The sequence below is a fragment of the Engystomops pustulosus genome, chromosome 1, assembly GCF_040894005.1.
Source record: "Engystomops pustulosus chromosome 1, aEngPut4.maternal, whole genome shotgun sequence".
Taxonomy (NCBI): Eukaryota; Metazoa; Chordata; class Amphibia; order Anura; family Leptodactylidae; genus Engystomops; species Engystomops pustulosus.
Window position 1 is genome coordinate 39888350 of NC_092411.1, and position 21449 is coordinate 39909798.

Sequence of the window (21449 nt, forward strand, 5' to 3'; positions counted from 1 at the left end):
ATATATATATATATATATATATATATATATATCTAGCTCTATCTCTTTATCTAGCAAAAAAAAAAAAAAAAACACAGATGCAAAAACGCTGAATTATTATGTGCGTCTCAAAGTGGCAATAAAATAAGTCACAAAATTAAAAATAATTTGTCAACAGTGTTGACCATACAAATGCAAGTTGCTAAGGTTTGGCCATAGAGATCTATGTGTTGCTAGTAGCAGTAGGACCATGATAAATGCATTATTCCATGAGTTTGCACTCCATTGCACTTAGCGCACACAGATTACACAGCGCTACACAGAATTTGCCAAATCGGTCCCTGTCCCCAATGGGGCTCACAATCTAATCAACCTACCAGTATGTTTTTGGAGTGTGAGAAGAAACCGGAGGACCCGGAGGAAACCCACACAAACAAGGAGAGAACATACAAACTCTTTGGAGATGTTGACCCTGGGGCATGAACCCAGGTCCCCAGCGCTTCAAGGCTGTAATGCTAACCACTAAGCCACCGTGCTGCAGCACAGCCCATTCCTGCGTTGTAACACAGATGCTGCTCCTGCAGGGGGGGGCTGTGTATCAGTACAGGGAAGAGATCACACACACCAGAGTGCTCCAATTCTTTAAGTTCACAGTTCTGCGGCCACTAACAACACACACACACGGTATGATTACAAAGCTCTCCAGGGCAGATTCCCTTTAAAAATGCATTGCCATTTTTGGATATTGACAAAATGATGTCTCACCTTAATCTCTATTCTCTCCCTGTGTGGGAAAAGCTGCCCAATCATTGAAAAGTCTGTTCCCACCATGCTGATGGCCAAGAAGAACATATCCGTTTCTAAAAGGCAACAACATTTCAATCAGAAGTTTCTTGTTATATCAAGAATCAAGGTGTGAGAGTACGTCGGTGGATCTAGGTAATACACGCACCTTCTTGGGACCATGGCTTGGAGTAGGAGCTCCTCCGAAAACTAGTATATGTTGTTGTGGAACCGCGCTCAAATATAGGATCGTTTCCTTCAACAATCGGCGCTTTATTCCTGGACACTTCAACAGTTAAACTAAAATCCAAAAAGGAAAAAACAAGATGGTTTATAATTATTTAGTTCAGTGTATAGACCTGTATCTATAATAGAACAGAAGCAGAAAGGGTCACACAGAATATTCACTGCTGGCTCCATGTCATAGAGCAGGAGGTCCCCATCCCCTGTTGGGCTCCGTAGCAAATACTCAAGTCATTGTATACGTGGCACATCCGTAAAACTTCAAGACTTTATTCTTCTTACATTAAAAAGTGCAGAAAAAGTGACATGTAGGTAATCCACCTACGCGTTTCAGCGTAGGGCTAGGTGAAACGCGTAGGTGGATTATCTACATGTCATTTTTAATGTAAGAAGAATAAAGGTTTTGAAGTTTTATGGGATGTGCCACGTATACTCTTTCTTACTTGGACTATTTTTGGACAAACAAGCCAGCAACACGTGGGCACTCCAAACAAGCCACCATTGTCCTCAAAGCAAGTTTCTGGATATAAGGGTACGCGAGATATTTTTCTCAAGTCATTGTAATTCATGTGTGCAAGTCATTACTGTTTGCACACATGGCCATGTATACAATATGCTCAGCTTCTCTTGCTCTATAACATGCTGCCAGTATATTGGGCACTGTGTACAATTTGCTCAGCTCCTCCGGCTCTATAAAATGCTGCCAGGATATAGTGCATTATGTGGAATCTGCTCAGCTCCCGCTGCTCTATAACATGTTTCCTGCATATAGGACACAGTGTACAATCTGCTCAGCTCCTCCTCTTCTATAACATGCTGTTTGCATACATGGCCATACATACAATCTGCTCAGCTCCTCATGCTCTATGACATGCTGCCTACAGATAGCATACTACTACTCCTTTTGACTCTTGGACTGTGGAGTCCATTCACACTACTCACAGGTGTGGCTTAAACACAATATCTAAATGCTGATAAAATCTCTTACCTCTCCTCATCAAGAATAATCGAGCCGTCCTCTGCCACTTTCACACGAGGAGCCAACAACTGGCTGTCATCTTCTTCTTCATCGTCCTCATCACCATGATCGTCCTCGTCAGCGCTGTTTTTCCCTCCCAATCTAAGATTTTGAAAACGAAAGAGACACAAATTAAGGGAGCAGAAGAAATGTGTACAGGTTTTCTTTCACAGGAACTGCATGGGCAGCATAATATTATACAGTGTGCAGGTTAGGAGTAACGGGCTTTCGATGTCAATCCGCCAAGTAAAGTCTCGCTGAAGCTTACCTGGTAACCTGGGGCTCCGCAGGGGGTGACTTTTCAATGCATTTATTTTCTTCAAGTGATGAGCTGCATGACGACAAAGAGAAGAAAAGATAGACAAGAACTAAAATATCGTGCACCAAAAAACAGGCGAGAGTACAACAACTACATAATCTGTAAAAACAATCAATATTTTATTAGATCATAAGTAATACAAAAAAGGATATACAAATACAAAGATTTCAAAGACATACCATAAGGAGAGACCGTCAAATAGAAAACACCACAATAACTGGCTAAAAAAATGGATCAATACTGAAGCTACCTCAGCATGAATGTGTGACTGGCAAGTGACTAATTGAGAAGACAATACCAGTTATAACAGGTTTCCACAAAAAAAAAAAACTGATAACAAGTTACCATGAATAGGTTAAAAAAAATAGCGATGGCCAAAGGATGAAACATAGGAATCATAAGATGATGAAACACATAACAACCAGCATCTGTGATATTGCTATATTGTATGAATAGTATCCAGAAAGCTGGATTACTCTTAGAACAATCATATCACCTTAACGATCCATTACATGTAAAATAGATCGTGCCCTCCAAGGAAGCAAAGTAAGTAATGCGCTGTATTGGCATTTGTTATAAGTGGCCGGCGCGTACCGGGGCGTAGGCGTCACCGTTGCCGGCACATAGGGATTTTTGAAAACTACCCCTGCTGGGATATCTTGCTACAAGGGCACCAGCGACTAGCACATGATCTTATCCATGTACCTGTGGCTAGGCACCCGGGGCTGGCTTACAGATACTACAAGTTACTGAGATGGTTCATACCCCTTAAGTGTAAGGGATGTACCGCCCTGTGGTGCAGGTACTGCAGGTAGAGAACCACCGGTCTAGATTACCAATAACCACTTACCTCATTGGGTTACTCAAGGGAATGAAGTGTATGAAGTCTCTCATCGTCATCTTGGATTTTTCTAGTACCACCAATGGGTGTATAGCTGCATTTTTCTCCTTCGAAGATTTCTACACCACAATAAGGAAAGGTTTTAAAAGGAATCAGTTCTGGAAATGGTAATCATGTTATTTTATTTTCTTAATTGAAAACCAATGTTAGCAAAAGGACAGTGACACAGGGAAATATACACCCTGTACCAGGGCAGATGTATGGTATTCTGCGCAGTAAGCGTGCAGTGCTCCCGACTCATACATTAGCTGTACATTGCCACTACTGGTCACTAAAAACTTAACAGGTGTTAAATTTAGGACAAACCAAGGTTGGAGGATTGACTGATTGATGCTCCATGACCTACCCTGTACATCATGAGGCCACTCTGTATTATACAGAAGACAAGTGCCGGTAACAGTTAACACAGAGAGTTGGCTGCAACGGCAAGCTGATCATGTGGCACGATAGCCAGGAGCCTACGTCTAAGCCCTCATTCACACGGCCATTGTAGGACGTATATACACGTCGGATATACAAACCACCCCCCCCCATAAGCCAGCAATGGGCACACGGAGCAGTACAGTAAAAATGGACAATGGGGGGGGGGGGGGGGAATAACCCAAGGAAAAATGGGCAGTGCTGGGAATAAAACACAGAAATACAAATGAAGGGGGGGGGGGGGGGGGTTAGTGATTTTGCAATAGTACCTACAGGACAGATCACACGTAAATCTCCAACACCACCAAATGCAGAATGGTATAGTTGGAGAGAGACAGATCAGCCATGACATAGATCACCGTCACTGTCCAGTCTGTATTGGCCGGTTTCAGCAGGTGGGTCTCGCCTCGTGATCCCCACCCGACCCCGCGAGAGTGACGTCGCTAACCCAGGAATCGCTTGTGTCCGATATATGGAACGCTGAGCAGAAGTTAAAAGAAATCTAACATTTGATTTTATGCATTGTGAACCAAACACACCTTGAGAATGTTGTAGCTACACTGATGCAGAAACATATGTTGTTTAATCCCTGAACTGAGTGGTTTTGCAGAAAAAAAACAATTATAAAATTATGACAATGAGTCCTTGTCGCTCCTGTGGTTGCCCTGGTGCTTCTCCTCTTACCCTTATTTTGCACTGCTCCAGAGATTGATGTAATCACTGTGTTGTCCCGGACACCGTTCCCCATCTGCCGTGAATAATTCATCCAGATAAGTTTGATTAGTCCTGTCTGGACAGTTCAGGAAGCTCCATGTAATGGGAGGAGATTTATCAAGCTCCAGAGACAAACATCTGTCCCAAGGAGCTGGTCTAATGATAAATCTCCCCAATGTGTTTATGTACGGCAGCCATCCTGCACCCAGCTTTCCCAAGGTCCTGAATTTTATTATTGTCTCTTGTGCAAAACCACTCAAATCAGGGATTAAACAAGATATATTTCTGCATCAGTGTAGCTACAGCATTCTCCAAGTAGGTTTGGTTGACAATGCACAAAAACGCTGCCTGTGGTCTGTATTAGGAACACACAGGTCTCACTACCTGAACAGAGCAGGACGTGTGATGCCTTTCAACTCAATACTATGGGACCGTTGGAAATTGACAAACACAATGTGGGTAATTTATGAATGCACTTTCACTACAATTCTGGTGGGTTTGCGCCAAAAACACTGTCTAAAATGCCTTGCACCACAGTTTAAAAGGCGTTTAGACCTTTTTTTGCCACTTTCCTGACTTGTCCGATTATGGGCCGTGGCCTTCAGGGGAAAGGGTTGTGGTCGCGTAGCTTGCAGGAAATCGTCAGTGTGCCCAAAATTCTGGTTTACTGTTTAGACCAACTAAAAGTAGGTCTAAAGTAGGAACCAACAGTCTTATGCTGCATCAGAAGTCATCATCACAGTGATAAATCTGGCACAGCAGAAGACTAGTGTTTTCCAGCTAGAAACTGGCGGAACCTGAGATACATTGTTAAATCCCCCATGTCTGTCTCTGGTACCCTTATAATCAGTGAATGAGAATGCAGTAGACTGTCGCGCTGTGCTCCATAATTTCCTAGCATCCTGAGTGTTGAATGGAGTGGCAGGATTGTGGGGGTGCTAGCTGGTAGATAGTGGACAATATTCAGTGTAGTCCAATATTCCGCTTGTCTCCTGATCTTTGTAGTTTTGTATTTTGTACTTGAATTTGTACTCGTCTTAATGAAATGTATGTGAACCCCTTACTGACTGTACAGCACTATGGAATTAATGATGTTATATAAATAATAACAATCAGGGCGCGTTCACACGTTGTGTTACAGATACGTTTTTTTGTTTGTTTTTTTTTTTAAAGCAACCAAAGTGCAAGTGGGAGAGACTTGGCCAAAACGCATATGTGGTTCCACTGGAATGCATGCATTTCGGAATGAGCAACACATGTTTTGCATGTCAGTAAGCATTCGAGTCTATATCAGTAGGGTATAGAGATCAATACGTGCCACATTTTAGCTATTAGAACACCTCTCCTGTCCGATCTGTGCATAAATGAAAGCAATGAGGGGCTACGGACTGGACTGTAAGCATAGTCCAAGGTATAACAAGAGGAGGTAATGGAATACACAGGCAATAGATGGGACCATGCATACACTTAGTGTGAGGGGAACTATAGAGGTCCCATACGTCACTGACAGAGAGAATATTCAAGATCATTGAGATTAATCTGAGCAATGTGCATCGTGGACTTTGGTTGGAGATACCACATGGCACCACTCCAAGATTATAGCGTCCGAGACTATTTGTTGCAGGATAAGGCAGCCAACATTTATTCTAGTATGAATGGAAAAACCGAAATAGCAGCAAACGCACAGAGCAGCAGGACTATATCAAGTGTACTAGGTCTGTGTTTTTAGAAAGGTAAGTGACAGTAGGTACACATTCTGCTGACACACTCACCCGCTCTTTCCGTAGTTCAGCTTTCAGCAGGTCGCGCAGCTTCTGTGCTCGTCTAATCCTCTCCCTTTCCAGATTCCCGGTGACCATCTTTTTTGGAGCAGTTCTTTTGATCACTTCAAAGGTGTCAATGCTGAAGGAGATCTGGGATGGCCGTTCCTTCAGGGGACTGAGCTCCTCCACAGGTTTTACAGGGCTGACATCTTGAGGTTTGAGGACAGCTTTCTTGAATGGTGAAAACTGGGGAACTTGGGGAACAGGAGTCCTTTTTTCAGGTAGAGTTACCTGTTGCACTTGAGGGGGAGAAGGAGGCACTTGTGATTTTGGTGGGCTTAGCTCCAGGCTCTTATCGAGCCCTTCATTCTTACTTGGGGGAGTGATGATGGGGACCGGTGTAGGAACATCCACTTGTGGAGGTTTAGGTGATGGGACAACAGTAGGGGCAGCATTTGAGACACGTGGTTTTGCCAGATTAGGCAAAGTAGAAATTCTCTTCCTCCTCTGGGGAAGAGCAGGAGCCGTCTTGCTTGGTGGAGCTTCATTGTTGACTGTAGTCAATGTGTCAATCCTTTTTAAAATAAAAAAAAAATAAATAAAGCAGACAAGTCTTACTGATGGCAATTTGATTTCATACTGAACATTTCTTTTAAAAAGAGTTGTAACAACTTTGAAAGTAATCCCCCAATCTATCCACAGGATAGGAATAACAAGGTGACTGGTGAGGGTCACTCTGCTGGGACCCCAAATAATATCAAGAACAGACCCAGCACCGATCCAGGGAATGGGGGTCCTGTTCTCACTAATGAGTAGGTCGGCATTTATAGCATGTATCCTGACGCTCCATTCAAAAGTATGAGAGTATCGGAAACTGCTGAGCACAGCGCTCAGAATATCTGCCACTCACTGGCCTGAGATTGGCACTCCTATCATTAATAAGACTGGGACCCCCATTCTCCAGATTAGTGAGGGTCACATTCTTGTGATCATGGGGGTCCTAGCAGTCAGACCCTCAAAGGTCAACAATGAAACTTGGGGTAACCCCTTTAATTCATAGATGGTAAAAAGCCAGAATTGTGAACTTAGGTGAAGAGTTTTTGAAAGCCCTATCCTATGTATATATCAAATGAGCTTGAGCAAAAAAGAATGAGCACACATTACAGCCTCTAAATGTGCAGAGACATTCCCCCCAGCTGTCATGGCAGCTAAAAACAGGTCCTACAAAGTACTGACTCAGGGAATCAATACATTGGCATTCTTATTTGCACAAGCCTGAATCATTTCCTTTAGGCTATATTCACACTGCCGTTGCCCGCCAGCCCGTACCGTACCGTAGCGGGCAACGGCAGTGCACGGGGAGAGGAGGAGGAGGTGAGCACAGCTCACCCCCGCCCCTCTCCATAGCAACCAATGGCGCACGGCGCCGTATTACGGGAAAAGATAGGACAGATCCTATCTTTTTCCCGGGTACGGAACGGTACGGTGCCGCGCGTGTACTGCACCGTACCACTCCCGTAGGGTGCCGTGCGCCCATTGCTGCCTATGGGGGACGTATATAGGCCGTATATACGTCCCCCATACGTTAGTGTGAATGTAGCCTTACACTTTACAAATACTTGATACTTTGTATTGCTCTTTGACCTGCATCAACAAGATACATCTACGTTTGAAGTTGTAGCATTTAAAAATGAGGAAAAGTTGAGGGGGAAGGAATATTTTTTACCCATATGAGTATATTTAACTTTGAAATCTGAAAGAAGTAGATACTCATTTTATTTTTGTCTTTAAATCTTTTTAGTCTTTAGGTATTATGAGGCAACCAATCGACCATTTATACCATTTTTGTATTAAATTCTGTGGAGGCCATAAAACATCAGGCAAATTCATCCCCGTAGGGAGAAGGCTCAAAATTCAGACAGAATTGTGTAGCTAAAACTTCTACCGTGATGGTCACAGCTTAACCCTTTACTAAGAGGCTACACCCTATAAAGCACAAAGTAGTGTTTACACTGTACAGTGAGATAATAAACACAAGGGTAAATCCACCTGTCCTGTTCACACAGGGACATGTTTACCAGTCACCATGAAACCTCCTGTTGTCACCGTCAAGTGACACACAGCTCAGGAATGCAAAGGAGTGTTAAAACAGTAACACAACACTAAAAAGTGATGTAACGCAATGCAACTCTCAATAGTCATAATAGACCTAGACTGTGTCAGGAATCATCCATTAAGACTGAGGGCGCGTTCACACGTTCCGCTAGTGCCGCGTTCATAACGCGACGCTAGCGAACAGGGGGCGGAGTTTGGGGCGATCGCATATGCGTTTCCAGAGAAACGCATGCGATCGGGTTATTAATCGCATGCTTTTCCCGGGAAACGCATATGTGATCGGCCCGCCTTGAGGGCGCGTTCACACGATGTTCGCGGTTTTTGATGAATTTTTGACGCATTCCACTAGCTTCAGCCTTGATTACATGCTAATGTTACATTGCGTTTTAGCAGATGCAGTGGAAACGCAATGTAACATTAGCATGTAATCAAGGCTGAAGCCAGTGGAATGCGTCAAAAACGCAACGAACGACAAGACGCATTGTGTGAATGGGCCCTCAGAAATATAGAATAGGGGATATCTTGGTGATCAGTCACCATCTATGGCACTGACAGGTGGATATTAATGATCCGGTATCATCACTTACTATAAGGTTTATACAAGGGTTGTGCAGAGGCAGACACACACACACGACAATCTGTGGGATTTTCCATTTATATAGCACACACAGTTTATGCAGCGCTGCAAAAGCATTTCAAGTTGATGCCTGTCCCCATGGGGCTCACAATCTAAACCACTTAACAGTATGTTTTGGAGTGTGGGACAATCCATGGTGAGGAGAGGAGCGGTGCTTGTAATAAGAGCAGCCATATTTTTCATATCAGCCCCTGGTGCATGTACATTGCCCAATACCTAGTAACATGTGACAGGGTCCCCCGACTCTTTACCGCACATTTCCCCGAAACCCTCCAAAGGGGCCCCAAATCCCATTTGCAAAAAGTCTTAGTGGTGGTTTATTGTACAAAAGAAGCCATGAGGTTCCTGCTGAGGCTATAGGTGTGTGATAACAGGGGGCAGCGGGTGGTCCTCTGGTACAGGTTGTACCTATATCTGGATGTATATACATACAGCACATTCCTGAGTGACAGATACTGTCACACCGCTAGATGTCCCCCATCAGACCCCTCCCCCCGGACTCCACACACGTGACTCTGTCCCGCAGAGCTGACACTCACTCTTCTGCCCTGATCTCCTCTCGGGGCTGTGCCGCGCCGGTCTCCCCGGGGCCCGCAGTCTTGCTCTCCGTCCCGGGCTCCGGCTCTGCAGGCGGGGCGCTTCCTCCATCCCGCCCGCCGCTCGCATTCCCCGGTGCTGCAGCCCGGCCCCCGGGCCTGACATTGGGCTTGAGGCTGAGCCTGGCTCTGCGGATCATGGTGTGGCCGGCTCTCCGCTGCTCCTCTTCCTCATCCCGGAGCCGCACACTCTCACTCACAGCCGCACACTCGCAGGCCTGTCACGTGGTGCGTGCATAGGCGAGTCTCAGGATGACGTCATCTCCATGCGACCTGTCAGATGTCAGATCAGGGAGAAGGCGCAGGGCTGTGACCTCCACAATACACGAATTGTCTACTCAATAGACCTGGTTTATTAAAGTGTTTGCACAGGTTTCTGTCTAAAAAGGACGTGGGAACTGCTTGTACATGTATTCATAAAGTGTGCCAGTTTTGTGTCGCTGCATCACAAAATTCTGCACCTATTGTGGTATTCTTGTGCCAAATGTGCAAAGGCTTATGCAAGCAATAAAAAAAAAGTTATTGAAAATGATTGGTCCCATGCACTGAAAACCATAAAAAAAATGAATAAAATGCTTTCATTAAATCTCCTAACAAAATAGTTTCAAAAGTATTCAGAAAACTTGCACCCAAAAAAATTTAAAGTTAGGCCTCCGAAAACATGCCAATGCAAAAACAAGCAAGATTTTTTCTAAATTACTTTCTTTTCATTAAAATTGGGCAAAAAATGTTTTAAAAAAACTATATAACTGTAGTTAAGCCTCATACACACGAATTCACTGTGATGTGAAGATAAGCTAAAACCAATCACTGACCTGACTCTGTGGCCTCGCTGTTATCCCCTCCCCACCACACTCCCTACTGTTTTCTGTATATCTGGGAGTGTAAATATGTTGATTCAAGACTGTCACGGGAACACTTGGGCCCATCTCTAACCCCCAGCTCCCTAGTCTGCTGTCTCACTTCTCCACACTTCTGCTCCACTATACACATCCCGGGATATGCGTCCCCACCTTCTAGGGCGCGTGCATGCTGGCGCTCGAATAACTAAAGAGCCAGCGCGTCGCTAAATGGTGCTGGCCATTTCCAGGAATTCTATATAAGCCGGCCTCTCCCAGCATTCACCGTCAGATGTTTGTGCTATATGCCTCAGAGAAAGCTTGTTTCCTTGCCTAGTGCCTGCCGCTGATTTCCTGTGGTGACCCGGGTTCCATCTGACTTTGACTCCGTGCTGCCTGTCCTGTCCTCCTGCTTTGTTCCTGACGTTGATCCTGTGCTGCCTGTCTCGACCACCTGCCTGTGCCCAACCACGATTCTGCCTCACGACTTTGTACCACACCTTGGCCACCACTGCGGGCAAAGTGGCACCTGTGGAGCGACCTGGTGGTACCCTGCCGCAGCAAGTCCATCCCGCTTTGTGGTGGGCTCTGGTGAAAACCAGACGCCACTCAGACTCCGCTCCCAGGTGTCGACTTGCGTCATCACTCACGGTGGTAAAGAGGATCCACTACCTCAGATCCTGACAAAGAATTTATGAAATAAAGATTGTTACATATTTTTATATATATTGTTATATGTATCCACAAACCGCTCTGTACAGAGAAAAATAGTTGTAGATTTTTGAAGGTAAGGATCCAAAAACAGAAACACAAAAACAAAAAGATTGTTAACCACTTACCGTCATGCGACGTAGTAGTACATCACACATTGGCTGCGGGTGTATGGAACAGGCTCGCGGGCTGAGTCCTCTCTATACAAGTTTGGTGTTTGCTCTCTCTGAATACCTGCAGCTGATGTGTGATGTAACTATATGTTACATGTTGTTAAGGGGTTACATTTTAAATGAGTTAATTTACACTGTACAAGCAAATATAATACGGTAAAAGCTAGATTACAGGTTGAGGGCAACCATCTGTAGATACGGGTCGACTGCCCTTTGCCTTGAGAGGCCCCTCAATGTTTTGGAAATGGGTGGAGGACATTGGGGCACACTTACTTACAAATTCGGACAGTTCACTAAAAGTGCACTGTCCTTCTATAATTCTGCGTGCGTCAATTCAAGATCGTGTGCCAGAGATCATTAATCTGGCGCATTTTTGCAATGGTCTGACAGAGTTCAGCATAGGGCATGCAACACAATTTAAAAGTTAAATACGGCACTCGGTCCGAATCAGTCAGAACGCCCCTTAATTTTGCATGGAAGCCAACGCAACTGTGCCACAAAAGGGTCACGTGCAACACAATGTCAGCGCAGAAACTTCTTAAATACCTGTGCAAGCAATTTTAGCCTAGAAGAACGTGCACTGTCTGCCTAAAGTGCACAGCGTGACCCTTAGTAAAATAAAATAAAGCGCCTGGAGGGAACTTCATCTTCCATACTCTAGACCTGATGTGGACTCTGTGCATTAGCACCTCATGGGCTAACTGTATTTATGTCACTTAGTATTAGGTTGGGAAAAGCAACCCCCAAAAAGATGATCTGTTGGGTAGATACTTTTAAAATATTAAGAATTTGTTATATGAGGGATGATATGTTGTTACAAACAAAGGAGAAAGTAAATGCTGATAAAAAAAACATAAAATTACAGGATGAAGACAACCGTCTGCAGCTCCGGCTCGACTGCCCCTTTCCTTGAGAGGCCCCTCAATGTTTTGGAAAGTGGTGGAGGACATTGTCTTCATTAGAATGGGCCCCTCTGTGATGCTGAGGTAGTTTTTGTTTCCACAAATTAAAGACCTAGAGGAAATTGAATCTACCTTACCCTAGACCTGGAGTGGACGCTCTGCATTAGCACCTCATGGGTTAATTTATGTCACTTAGTGTTAGGTAGGGAAAACCTCCCCAAAAAAGGGTGGTCTGTTTACTTGATATTTTTTAAATGTTACACAAAAACTTGTTACACAAGGGATGATATGTAAATAGAAACAAAGGGAAGGTGGTAGGGGACGAGCATGTACAGGAAGCCAAGTTGTGGCTGCAAGTCAGAGATGTTATGCCTTGCAGACAGAGTTTCCTGTGCTTCGGGTTGTTCTGGAAAATGACCAACTAACTTACCAAGACACTTGGTGACCCATCTGCAGTCCGTGCATTGGGGGACATTTACTTAAAGTGTCGGTGTCTGCATTGGCTTTGTTACCGACCTGCTCTGGGAAAGAAGATACACATTTAATATCGTAGAGCTGTGCAGAGACATTTCTGGCGCCGAGACCATTTTCTGTCCCTGGGACCAAAATCTGTCCCGAGCACCAGAAATGTGTCCAACAGTCCCTGCTAGAGCAGTTTTCTTTTGGTCTACTTTCCGCCAGTTTACAGTGCCCAAAAAGGGCTGCGACACATATTAATTGTGTCTGAGTTTCCACTCCGCCAAAGCCACGCCCCTTTTCGGAGAAGAGTCAGAGCAGACAGAAAAAGTCATATTTTCTGGCGCCGCCAGCTAATAAATAGGTAGGAGAGCAGAACATGTGGTGAGAGCGCCACAAAACTGGGGGAAACGCCATAGTAAATGTCCCCCATTGTCCGTTTTCCCGGATGGAGAAATGTTCTTTTGTGCCTCATTTGTTTTTACTTTGTTATTTAATTTTTGAAATCTGAAAAACCTACATTCAAAATTATCCGGCCCAGTGAGCCTCCTGCCAGGGCCAATTGGATGACCAAAAAGGAAGACTTCATTACAAAAAGCTCCAGAAATGTCCAGAAAAGCTGAATCGTGGGATGTACTACTAAATGGATGAGCACCAGCACATAATGGTTTCTTTTTGTTTTTAAGGTTAGGAGATCATTTGTGAGTACTGTTAGTAGAAGTTGTTTATTCCAGGATTGCAGACGTGGAGCACTGGTGTGTGAGATCTTGTAACTGAACACAGTCCTTCCATCTTGCAGTAGCAGCTTCTGTTTGGATACTACAGCCGTGCCCTGAGGAGGGATGAGGGCTGTGCAGCAGTACAGTGTAGAGCTTTCACACAACAGTGCAACACAGGGCTCCAAGTCCAGCTACAATGCTGGAATAAACAACTGCTACTAACATCAAACACAAACGCATGGATAAATGGATCTACTATAGTGATGGGTTGTTTGCGATCGAACTGGCACAAAGAGCCGGCTCTTGTTCGTGAACGACCTGATGACTCACTAAACCCTGGCCCTAACCGACTCATCATGCCCCCTTTAACACGATTAAATAGGGTTAAAAGTGGTGTGGTATCCGGTGACTGAATGGCCTGCGGCTCCCTATTATATTTTTAATCGGGAGCCATTCAGGAGCCAGAAGAGCCGGCTCTTTTTAGTGAGCGGAGCCTAATGAGCCAGCTCACTAAGAAGAGCTGGAATTCCCATCACTAATCTATCACTTTCTTAAGCTGTTTCCTAAAAACTGTTGACAGATTCCCCCTAAAAGGTGGGATTGTTCAGAAATGCAATCCCTTTAAGCCATGGTGACTTGCTAACAAGAAGAGACAATGAGGGAGGCTTCATATTCCGTCAGACCTTTTGCAGCAGCACACTGCTCACTATTACATTCACTTTTATTACTTGTCATGAAGCCAGCGCTGCACCATGCTATACAAATCACAGCTTCTTTATACTGTGATATTACTGGTGATGGAGCACATCCCCGGCACAAGAATCCAACATCCTCCCTGCTCAGCGCAGCCCTACAGAGCCGCCATGGAATATGAATGGGGAACATGGCAAAAATAAACTAACAACGCATGCGCACAAGCTCAATCCAGTCGCCCCGCCTAGTATGTGAGAGCAGAGGGAGCGGAGGATTGGCTGCAGATCGCGATGAACCAGCCTGGGGTTAGATTGGTGTCGCGATATGGTCGTCCGATCGCGGCTGATGAGGGGTGAGGCTGCGGTAATAGTAGGGTTATGCGTTTTCTTAAGAGCAATCGTTTATCACCTACGTTGGGGGATTCTTTACTCCGTCGGTAAGTAGATTTAGTCGTACGATTGGATTGCATAGACCTTTTAAATGAGAGGGAGGTGAGAAGATTGGAGTCGTGTGTAGCTGAACTACTACTATCAGAAGATGCCATGTAGGTATGAATGGAGACTACTACACCCGCATCCAGCCCGATCCTAGTATGTAGTCGGTGTATGTAGGGAAGGCGGTAGGTGGTAGGAGATGCGCCATCTGTGGGCAGCCAGTGTAACTGCACTGTGTACCTTTTGGACCAGATGTGGCTCCATCGTCTTTTTAGTAAGATATTGGGGACAGTAGGTGATTATTGGTTGATACTTATTCTCCCCATAGACTAATAGTGTTTAGGGTAAAAATATAGTAGTGTAATCTAGATTTTGGGGAATGTTTTAGAGCTTTCTGGAATAGTGGGAGGACCCACTGGTAGTGGTTCAGCCCCCGTAACCATCTATGGAGCGATCACTGATATTGGTCATCACCTGTGTACAGATAATGGCCTTGTAGATCGCATGTGTTACAGCTGAAGCAGCTCATATTCATCATGGGAGTCTGGTCCCTAATGAGCCAGAAATACCTGGTAATGGGTGTTGGAGACCAAATAACCACTTCTCATCTTGCACCTCCACTTATAGAGGACCTGTCACCTGGAATAAAATCTCTAGGAGCACTTACTAAAGTAAGGGTCTCCCTAGCCCTACCTCCATAATAGCAGTGTTACATTGCTAGCTTTATCAGAACATGGCGATAAAGCTAGGAAACTCTGCACTACACAGCCGTCCGAATGCTGGACCAAGCTTACAGCGGTCTGGTGTATTCATGAGTGGGTGGACTGAGGAGGCGGTATCTGCCGCATGAAGCCTGGCAGTCACTGCCGACATAAAGTACAGGAGGGGTGATCCGGGGGAGGAGCTGAGGAGAGGGGGGCCGCTGTAAGCTTGGTCCGGTGTTTGGACGGCTATGTAGTGCAGTGTTTCCTAGCCATATCGGTATGTTCCAATAAAACTAGAAATGTAAAACTGCTACTACTGGGGTAGGGCTAGGAGATGCTTGCTTTAGTAAGCGGCTCCTAGAGGGTTTATTGGGGGTGACAGGACCAATTTAAATGGCCAGTGGTCGGGTTTGGGGCTCGTTAATTGGTGTCCAAATATAGCCAGGGTAAAGGATAACTTATTATTCAATTCTGTCAGGAAAAAAACTTTATGTGAATTGTAACTGAAGTGGGATCATCAGAAACCCAGCAGCATTTGGACATGATGGCTTAGGATCTACCACACTCAGGATCTTGTAATAAAAAAATCATTCTTTATTCATACATACAAGCGCACAGTAGGCTTCCCCAGAACTACACATTTTGACTAGGCAGACTTATGTTTTAGGTAGCCCTAATAATAATAATGATGAGTTCCTTTCAATATTGGACTATGTTGATGCTGCACCCAAAAAGCATCATGTATGTGCCACAGAAGGGGGAAGGTGATGCCCTGCCTCTCTCCTAGTTGTGGCACAGGTGACCAATTGGCCTCTGCAGTCTGATGTCCTGTACTGGCACTAACACTATATTAAATTGAGGAAATAGGAAGTAATTATTAAAAATGGGGACCTGTTCATTATAAAAGCCGATGTATAACCACAATCTCGGCACAGTTCTTATCATGATGTCCATGGCCTTGGTCTCAGCAGATGTACGTTTTCCCTTGTTGTAGGTGGAAACCAACGTGAACTCGCTCGCCAGAAAAATCTCAAGAAGAATCAAGATTTAAATAAAGGCAAACGGAAAGATGACGCTTTATCGGCAGCACAGAGAAAGCAAAGGTGAGCACGCAGTGCGATTGGGGGGGGGGGGGGGGCGGGGGTCTAGGTCCTGCTCTGCATGTATATTTGCCTACAAACAGACCATGCACTATATCTCCAAAGTGCAAACAATAAATCGCCACTTGATTTATGCAGAATATAAATTTTTACACAAAATAACAAATGTATCGTCACTATGACTTAAAAACAACCCATAAAAACATCACATGATGAACACCATGCTACATCTCTCATCCAATTGTTGTAAATGCCAGTGCAATCCGTGTAAGGCTACATTCACACTGCCGTGAGCCCGCCACACCGTAGCACGGCGGGCACACGGCAGCGCGGGGAGAGGAGGTGAGCGACGCTCACCCCGCCCCTCTCCATAGCAAGTTATGGCGCACGGCGCCGTAATACGGGAATAGATAGGACATGTGTGTGAATGTAGCCTAAAGCTGTCCGTTCTGCAAGTAGACCTGATCTAAGTGCAGCTCTTGTGCTGGTTGTTGGACCATCGTGCCTGAACTGACTAGTTTAGTTCTGGGTGCTCAGCATTGACTGGATGTTCCGGTCATCAGACGTGTGAGGCAAGTTAAACGTGTGGTACAAGCGCTGACAACCAGAACTGAAATGACATGTTGAGTTCAGTTCTGGTTGCTAAAAGTTTGGGGAGAGATGTGCCAGCCAGTGCGGTAAGTGTGATGCAGGTTGGAAGCTAGTGTGTACGGGCCTTTCTGATGAAAAGGGAACTTTTCATCAGAAATTGACCTAATAAACCACTAATAGTGTTGCCAAGCAGCTAAAGCTCTTCCAGATCATGTTTCTTTCCTGACCCAATGTGGTGGCATTGTCCCGAAAATCAACACTGAAGTGAAATGTAAATTGGTTGCATAAAAAAGAAAGCGCTTCACTGTGATTGATGGTCCTTCATCCAGAAACATAACTTACAATGTCAATCAGAGGAGGAGGCGTTAAGAGTTCCACCTTGTCTTCAGTCTTAAACTCTCCTTGACTTAATACAACCAATTTACATCTCCCTTCAAAGTTGATTTTTTTAAATTGATGTTACCACACTGGACCATGAGAACAAAAAATTAGGTGTTGTGCTGCCTGACAATATACCAGTGGTTTATAAGGCCAATTTCTGGTGACTGGTTCCCTTTAATTTGGTTTGACTAACACCTTGGGGCTCATTTACTAAGGGCTCTGTGGCCGTACTTTCGTGGGGTTTCCCGACTTTTTCCGTTTTGTGGCGAATTCCACCGAGATTTTGGCAAACGTGATCGGATTTCACGTGACAGAAATGGGGGGGGAGGGGGGCGTGACCATTGGGAAAACCCGATGGATTTGGAAAAACCGCGGAATTTAAAAAACTAATGGTGCCGCAAAATCAATCACTCACATGCACTAGGAATAGGTTGGTGAACTCCGGCGGACCTCGGCGCAGCAGCGATACCTGGTGGACATCAGGTGCACAACCTTAGTGAATCGCTGGAAGACCCGAATCCTCGTCTGAGAATGCGCTGCTGGATCGCGACAGATCGGCTAAGTAAATGTGCCCCATTAAGTTTGTCTTCTGGATTTATAGGTCTGAGCATAGAACTGCTGAACTGACATGCAGAGTTCAGTACAGTAGTTCTGTGTGGAGTGGTAAATCCACATAAAGTTAATCAGAGCGACCAAACCGCCGTCCTAATGGAAGCCTCCAGTGTTTGTTTTTCTCTCTGACCTACACAGGGAGAGGGGGAGAGGGCATGAAAGAATAGAGCCGGTAAAGGCACATAGGCAATTTATGATCAAGAGTGGCCAACCCCTTTTAAAGCATCTAAGATCCAGACACCCAAAGTCACCCATTGTCTGTGGAATTCATCTAGAGAAAATAATCTGCCTCCTATCTATCAAAGTTTACCATTTCTTCCATCCACATGATGAATGCAAGTTCCTTAACCCCTTAAGGACGCAGCCTGTTTGCAGGTTAAGCCTCGCAACTTTTTTTTGAAATTTGACCAGTGTCTCTTCCTGTGGTAATAACTTTTGAACACTGTTACTTATCAAAGCGATTCTGAGATTGTTTTTTCCCCACATGTTGTACTTCATTTTAGTGGTAAATTTTGGCTGATAAGTTTTGCGTTTATTTACAAAAAAAAGGAAAAAATGATGAATTTTTAGAAAAATTTGCCATTTTCAAAATCACCGCGTTTTCAGGCAGATAAATTTACCACCTAAATAACTTGCAGAATAACATTTCCCATTTGTCTACTTTACATTTTCATAATTTTTGAAATGTTTGGATAATTTATTTTGACGTCACGCGGCCTACAAATCGAATAGCGATTTTCCGTATTTTCGGAATTGACTATTTTGGGGATAAATACTGTTTGAAATCAAATTTTACATATTTAGCAACAAAACCCCCGTATATAACCAACCCATTTTCAAATCTGCACCCCTCAAGCTATCAGAAACAGCATTTACAAAGATTGTTAACCCCTTGAGATCTTCATAGTAATTGAATCAAAATGGCGGTGAAATTTAGAATGGTCAAATTTTGACGGTTATACGTTCATTTAGCCCTAAAATTTACACATTTCCAAAAGATAAAAAGAGAAAACTCACCATAAAATTTGTTCTACAATTTCTCCCGAGTGCAGAGACCCCCCACATGTGGACATTACTTGTGTTATGGGGGCACAGAGAGGCGCAGAAGGGAAGGAGCACCCTGCAGCTGCCAGGATTTTAGTTTTCTGGTTGCCCCCTTTTGAAGGCTATAAAATTTTCGCTTTTCCGTTATTGGGGTCATGTGATGGCATTTTTTTTGCGGGACGAGATGCTTTTTCCAGTGTTACCATTTTGGGGCTGGTATCACCTATTGTTGAAAATTTTGGAACTTTTTTTGCGGTCATGAGTAGAAAAGCATCAATTCTGTACTGGATTTTTTACTTTTTTTTTTTTTTCGTGTTCACCGTATAGCCTAATAATCATGTTATCTTTATTCTATGGGTCGATACGATTACGGGGATACCAGACATGAATATTTTTTCTTATGTTTTACTAAATTTGCCAAATAAAACCCTAATGTGGGGAAAATCTATAATTTTTGCATCGCCGTCTTCCAAGTGGCATAACATTGTTACGTTTTTGGCTACAGAGCTGGTTGATGGCTTGTTTTTTGCGGGACATGTTGTTCTTTACAACAATATCATTCTGGAGTACATATGTTTTGTTGATCACTTTTTATTGCATTTTTAGTGGGATATAATAGGTAAAAATCATAATTTTTGGCGGGTTTTTGGCGTTTTTTTTTTTACGGCGTTCATCATATGGGTTTAATAGTTAGTTTTATTCTATGGATTGTTACGGACGCGGTGATACTATATATGTGGGGTTTGTGTTATGATTTAGACTTTTTTGAGCGTTATATGTCTCTTTATATGTTTTGGGGCTTATGGGCATTTTTAGTGATTTATAAAGTAATTTTTTATTGAAAAACATTATTTTGTACATTTTTTACATGATCCACCATGGGATAAGAACAAGCAATCATCTGATTGCTTGTTCTTGATAATACTCTGCAATACTAATGTATTGCAGGGTATTATCAGTGCCAGCCTATGCAGATGCATAGGCTGACACTTTGCCTTTAAGATGACGTCACAGACGCCATCTTAAAGGTAAACCCTCCAGGCTTTTCTGGGGTCCCGATCGGACCCCAGAGGAGCCAAAACAGCGATCGCCCCCCCCCCCCCGAAAACGGTGCGGGGGGGCCGATCGTGGGGTAAAGACCCCCAGAAGGCAGGTTAAATGCCGCGGTCGCGTTGACCGCGGCATTTAACGGGTTAAACACCCGCGATCGGAGCCCACTCCGACCGCGGGTGTTAGCCGGGGATGTCAGCGGTAAATTACCGCTGAAATCCCGCGGCTAACGATGCCGGTTCGGCTGCTATACAGCGCTGAACCGGCATCGGCTCTGCGCAGCAGCTGTACTGCGCTGAGCGCTAATCGCGGGACTCAGCGCAGTACAGCTACGGCGCGGAGCGCTATTAACTGATATTGCCCTAGAGGAGCCTGGTTTGTTTTCCAAAAGTTTATTCAACTTTACTATGCATTAAAAACTTTATTAGGGGGGGATAGATTGCTGTGGGGTTTTTTTCTTCACATTTTTAGTCACTTGTCTTTTTCTATAAAGAGAAAAACACATGCGATTAACTGTCCTGACAAGTCTCGCATGTTGTGAAAAATAATTATTTATTATACATATTAAGCATTATTATACATATGAAACCTAAGGTAGAACATAACAGAAGTGCAAATTTGACCTTGACAAAATGAGAAAAAAAACATTTTAGGCAAATTACTGTTTCCTTATTTTATTATGGCAACACATTCCCTTTTTCACACTCCCATCATTGCACATTATGAAGATTAGTTGAGCTGGAACACAATTGTTCTAGGAAGCCTGAGGACTAATAAAGTTGTCCTTAATGTAAAGGGATGTGTAGACATTGGTTGCTCTACCTGATGTCTCAAGCTTTGTGAATTGTGTGCAGTGGATTCAAATATGTTGTCATTTGTATCATGCTGATGTTATTACAGCAATGAATAGTGAGTGATGCTGATCATTACCCTGAATTACTCTCCTGTAGGGATTCGGAGATAATGCAACTGAAGCAGAAGGCGGCTAATGAAAAGAAATCCGTGCAGACTGGGTCTGTGTGATCGACGGTCGTGAGATATTCACCAAGACTGCTGTCGCGAGAGGACCATCTACTTCTACCACTTTTAATATATATTTTTTAATATAAATGTGATATGTCTGTAAGGCTATGTGTAGAATGAATGAAACTAGATATAGGGATCTAATGTACATACCGTATATACCAAATAAACACTTGGCATATGTCAATTTGTTTTTGTTTTGTTTTTTCTTGGCAAAATTAAGTTTCTATTAAAATGAACTGTCCTGATGTTTACTGACTTGCACACAGTGTATATACACTCACCGGCCACTTTATTAGGAACACCGTGCTAGTAACGGGTTGGACCCCCTTTTGCCTTCAGAACTGCCTCAATTCTTCGTGGCATAGATTCAACAAGGTGCTGGAAGCTCCTCAGAGATTTTGGTCCATATTGACATGATGGCATCACACAGTTGCCGCAGATTTGTCGGCTGCACATCCATGATGCGAATCTCCCGTTCCACCACATCCCAAAGATGCTCTATTGGATTGAGATCTGGTGACTGTGG

The 21449-nt window shown here is 44.0% G+C and overlaps 2 protein-coding genes across 6 annotated transcripts in view; one reads left to right on the forward strand and one right to left on the reverse strand.

The window, feature by feature from the left end:
• Positions 1-9812, reverse strand: part of BDP1 (BDP1 general transcription factor IIIB subunit) — a 41246-nt gene extending 31434 nt beyond the window's left edge. The window contains exons 1-8 of the mRNA XM_072146305.1: positions 9432-9812; positions 6515-6714; positions 6150-6439; positions 3193-3302; positions 2292-2354; positions 1994-2125; positions 932-1062; positions 745-839 (exon numbers count right to left, since the gene is read on the reverse strand). Of these exons, the coding sequence (XP_072002406.1) occupies positions 745-839; positions 932-1062; positions 1994-2125; positions 2292-2354; positions 3193-3302; positions 6150-6439; positions 6515-6714; positions 9432-9628 (1218 nt within the window). The 5' untranslated portion in view covers positions 9629-9812. The remainder of the gene's footprint in view (positions 1-744; positions 840-931; positions 1063-1993; positions 2126-2291; positions 2355-3192; positions 3303-6149; positions 6440-6514; positions 6715-9431) is intronic.
• A 4421-nt stretch (positions 9813-14233) lies between these two features.
• Positions 14234-21092, forward strand: SERF1A (small EDRK-rich factor 1A). Of its 5 annotated transcripts, none has more exons than XM_072118470.1 (3): positions 14234-14417; positions 16088-16222; positions 20848-21092. In XM_072118470.1, the coding sequence occupies exons 1-3, from the start codon at positions 14359-14361 to the stop codon at positions 20918-20920; spliced, it is 267 nt and encodes an 88-aa protein (XP_071974571.1). In that variant the 5' UTR covers positions 14234-14358; the 3' UTR covers positions 20921-21092. The 5 variants fall into 5 exon arrangements, with proteins under 5 accessions (XP_071974571.1, XP_071974649.1, XP_071974499.1 ...); XM_072118548.1 differs by having other exon boundaries at positions 16091-16222; XM_072118398.1 differs by having other exon boundaries at positions 16114-16222.
• Positions 21093-21449: the final 357 nt, after the last annotated feature.

What these genes read in the sequence shown, in the direction of transcription:
- SERF1A (XM_072118398.1), top strand. Translation starts at nt 14,306, where the DNA reads ATGGTCGTCCGATCGCGGCTGATGAGGGGTGAGGCTGCGGTAATAGTA. An exon ending in GGGGATTCTTTACTCCGTCG is followed by an intron (nt 14,418 to 16,113) that starts GTAAGTAGATTT and finishes CCCTTGTTGTAG; the next exon opens with GTGGAAACCAACGTGAACTC. An exon ending in GCAGCACAGAGAAAGCAAAG is followed by an intron (nt 16,223 to 20,847) that starts GTGAGCACGCAG and finishes ACTCTCCTGTAG; the next exon opens with GGATTCGGAGATAATGCAAC.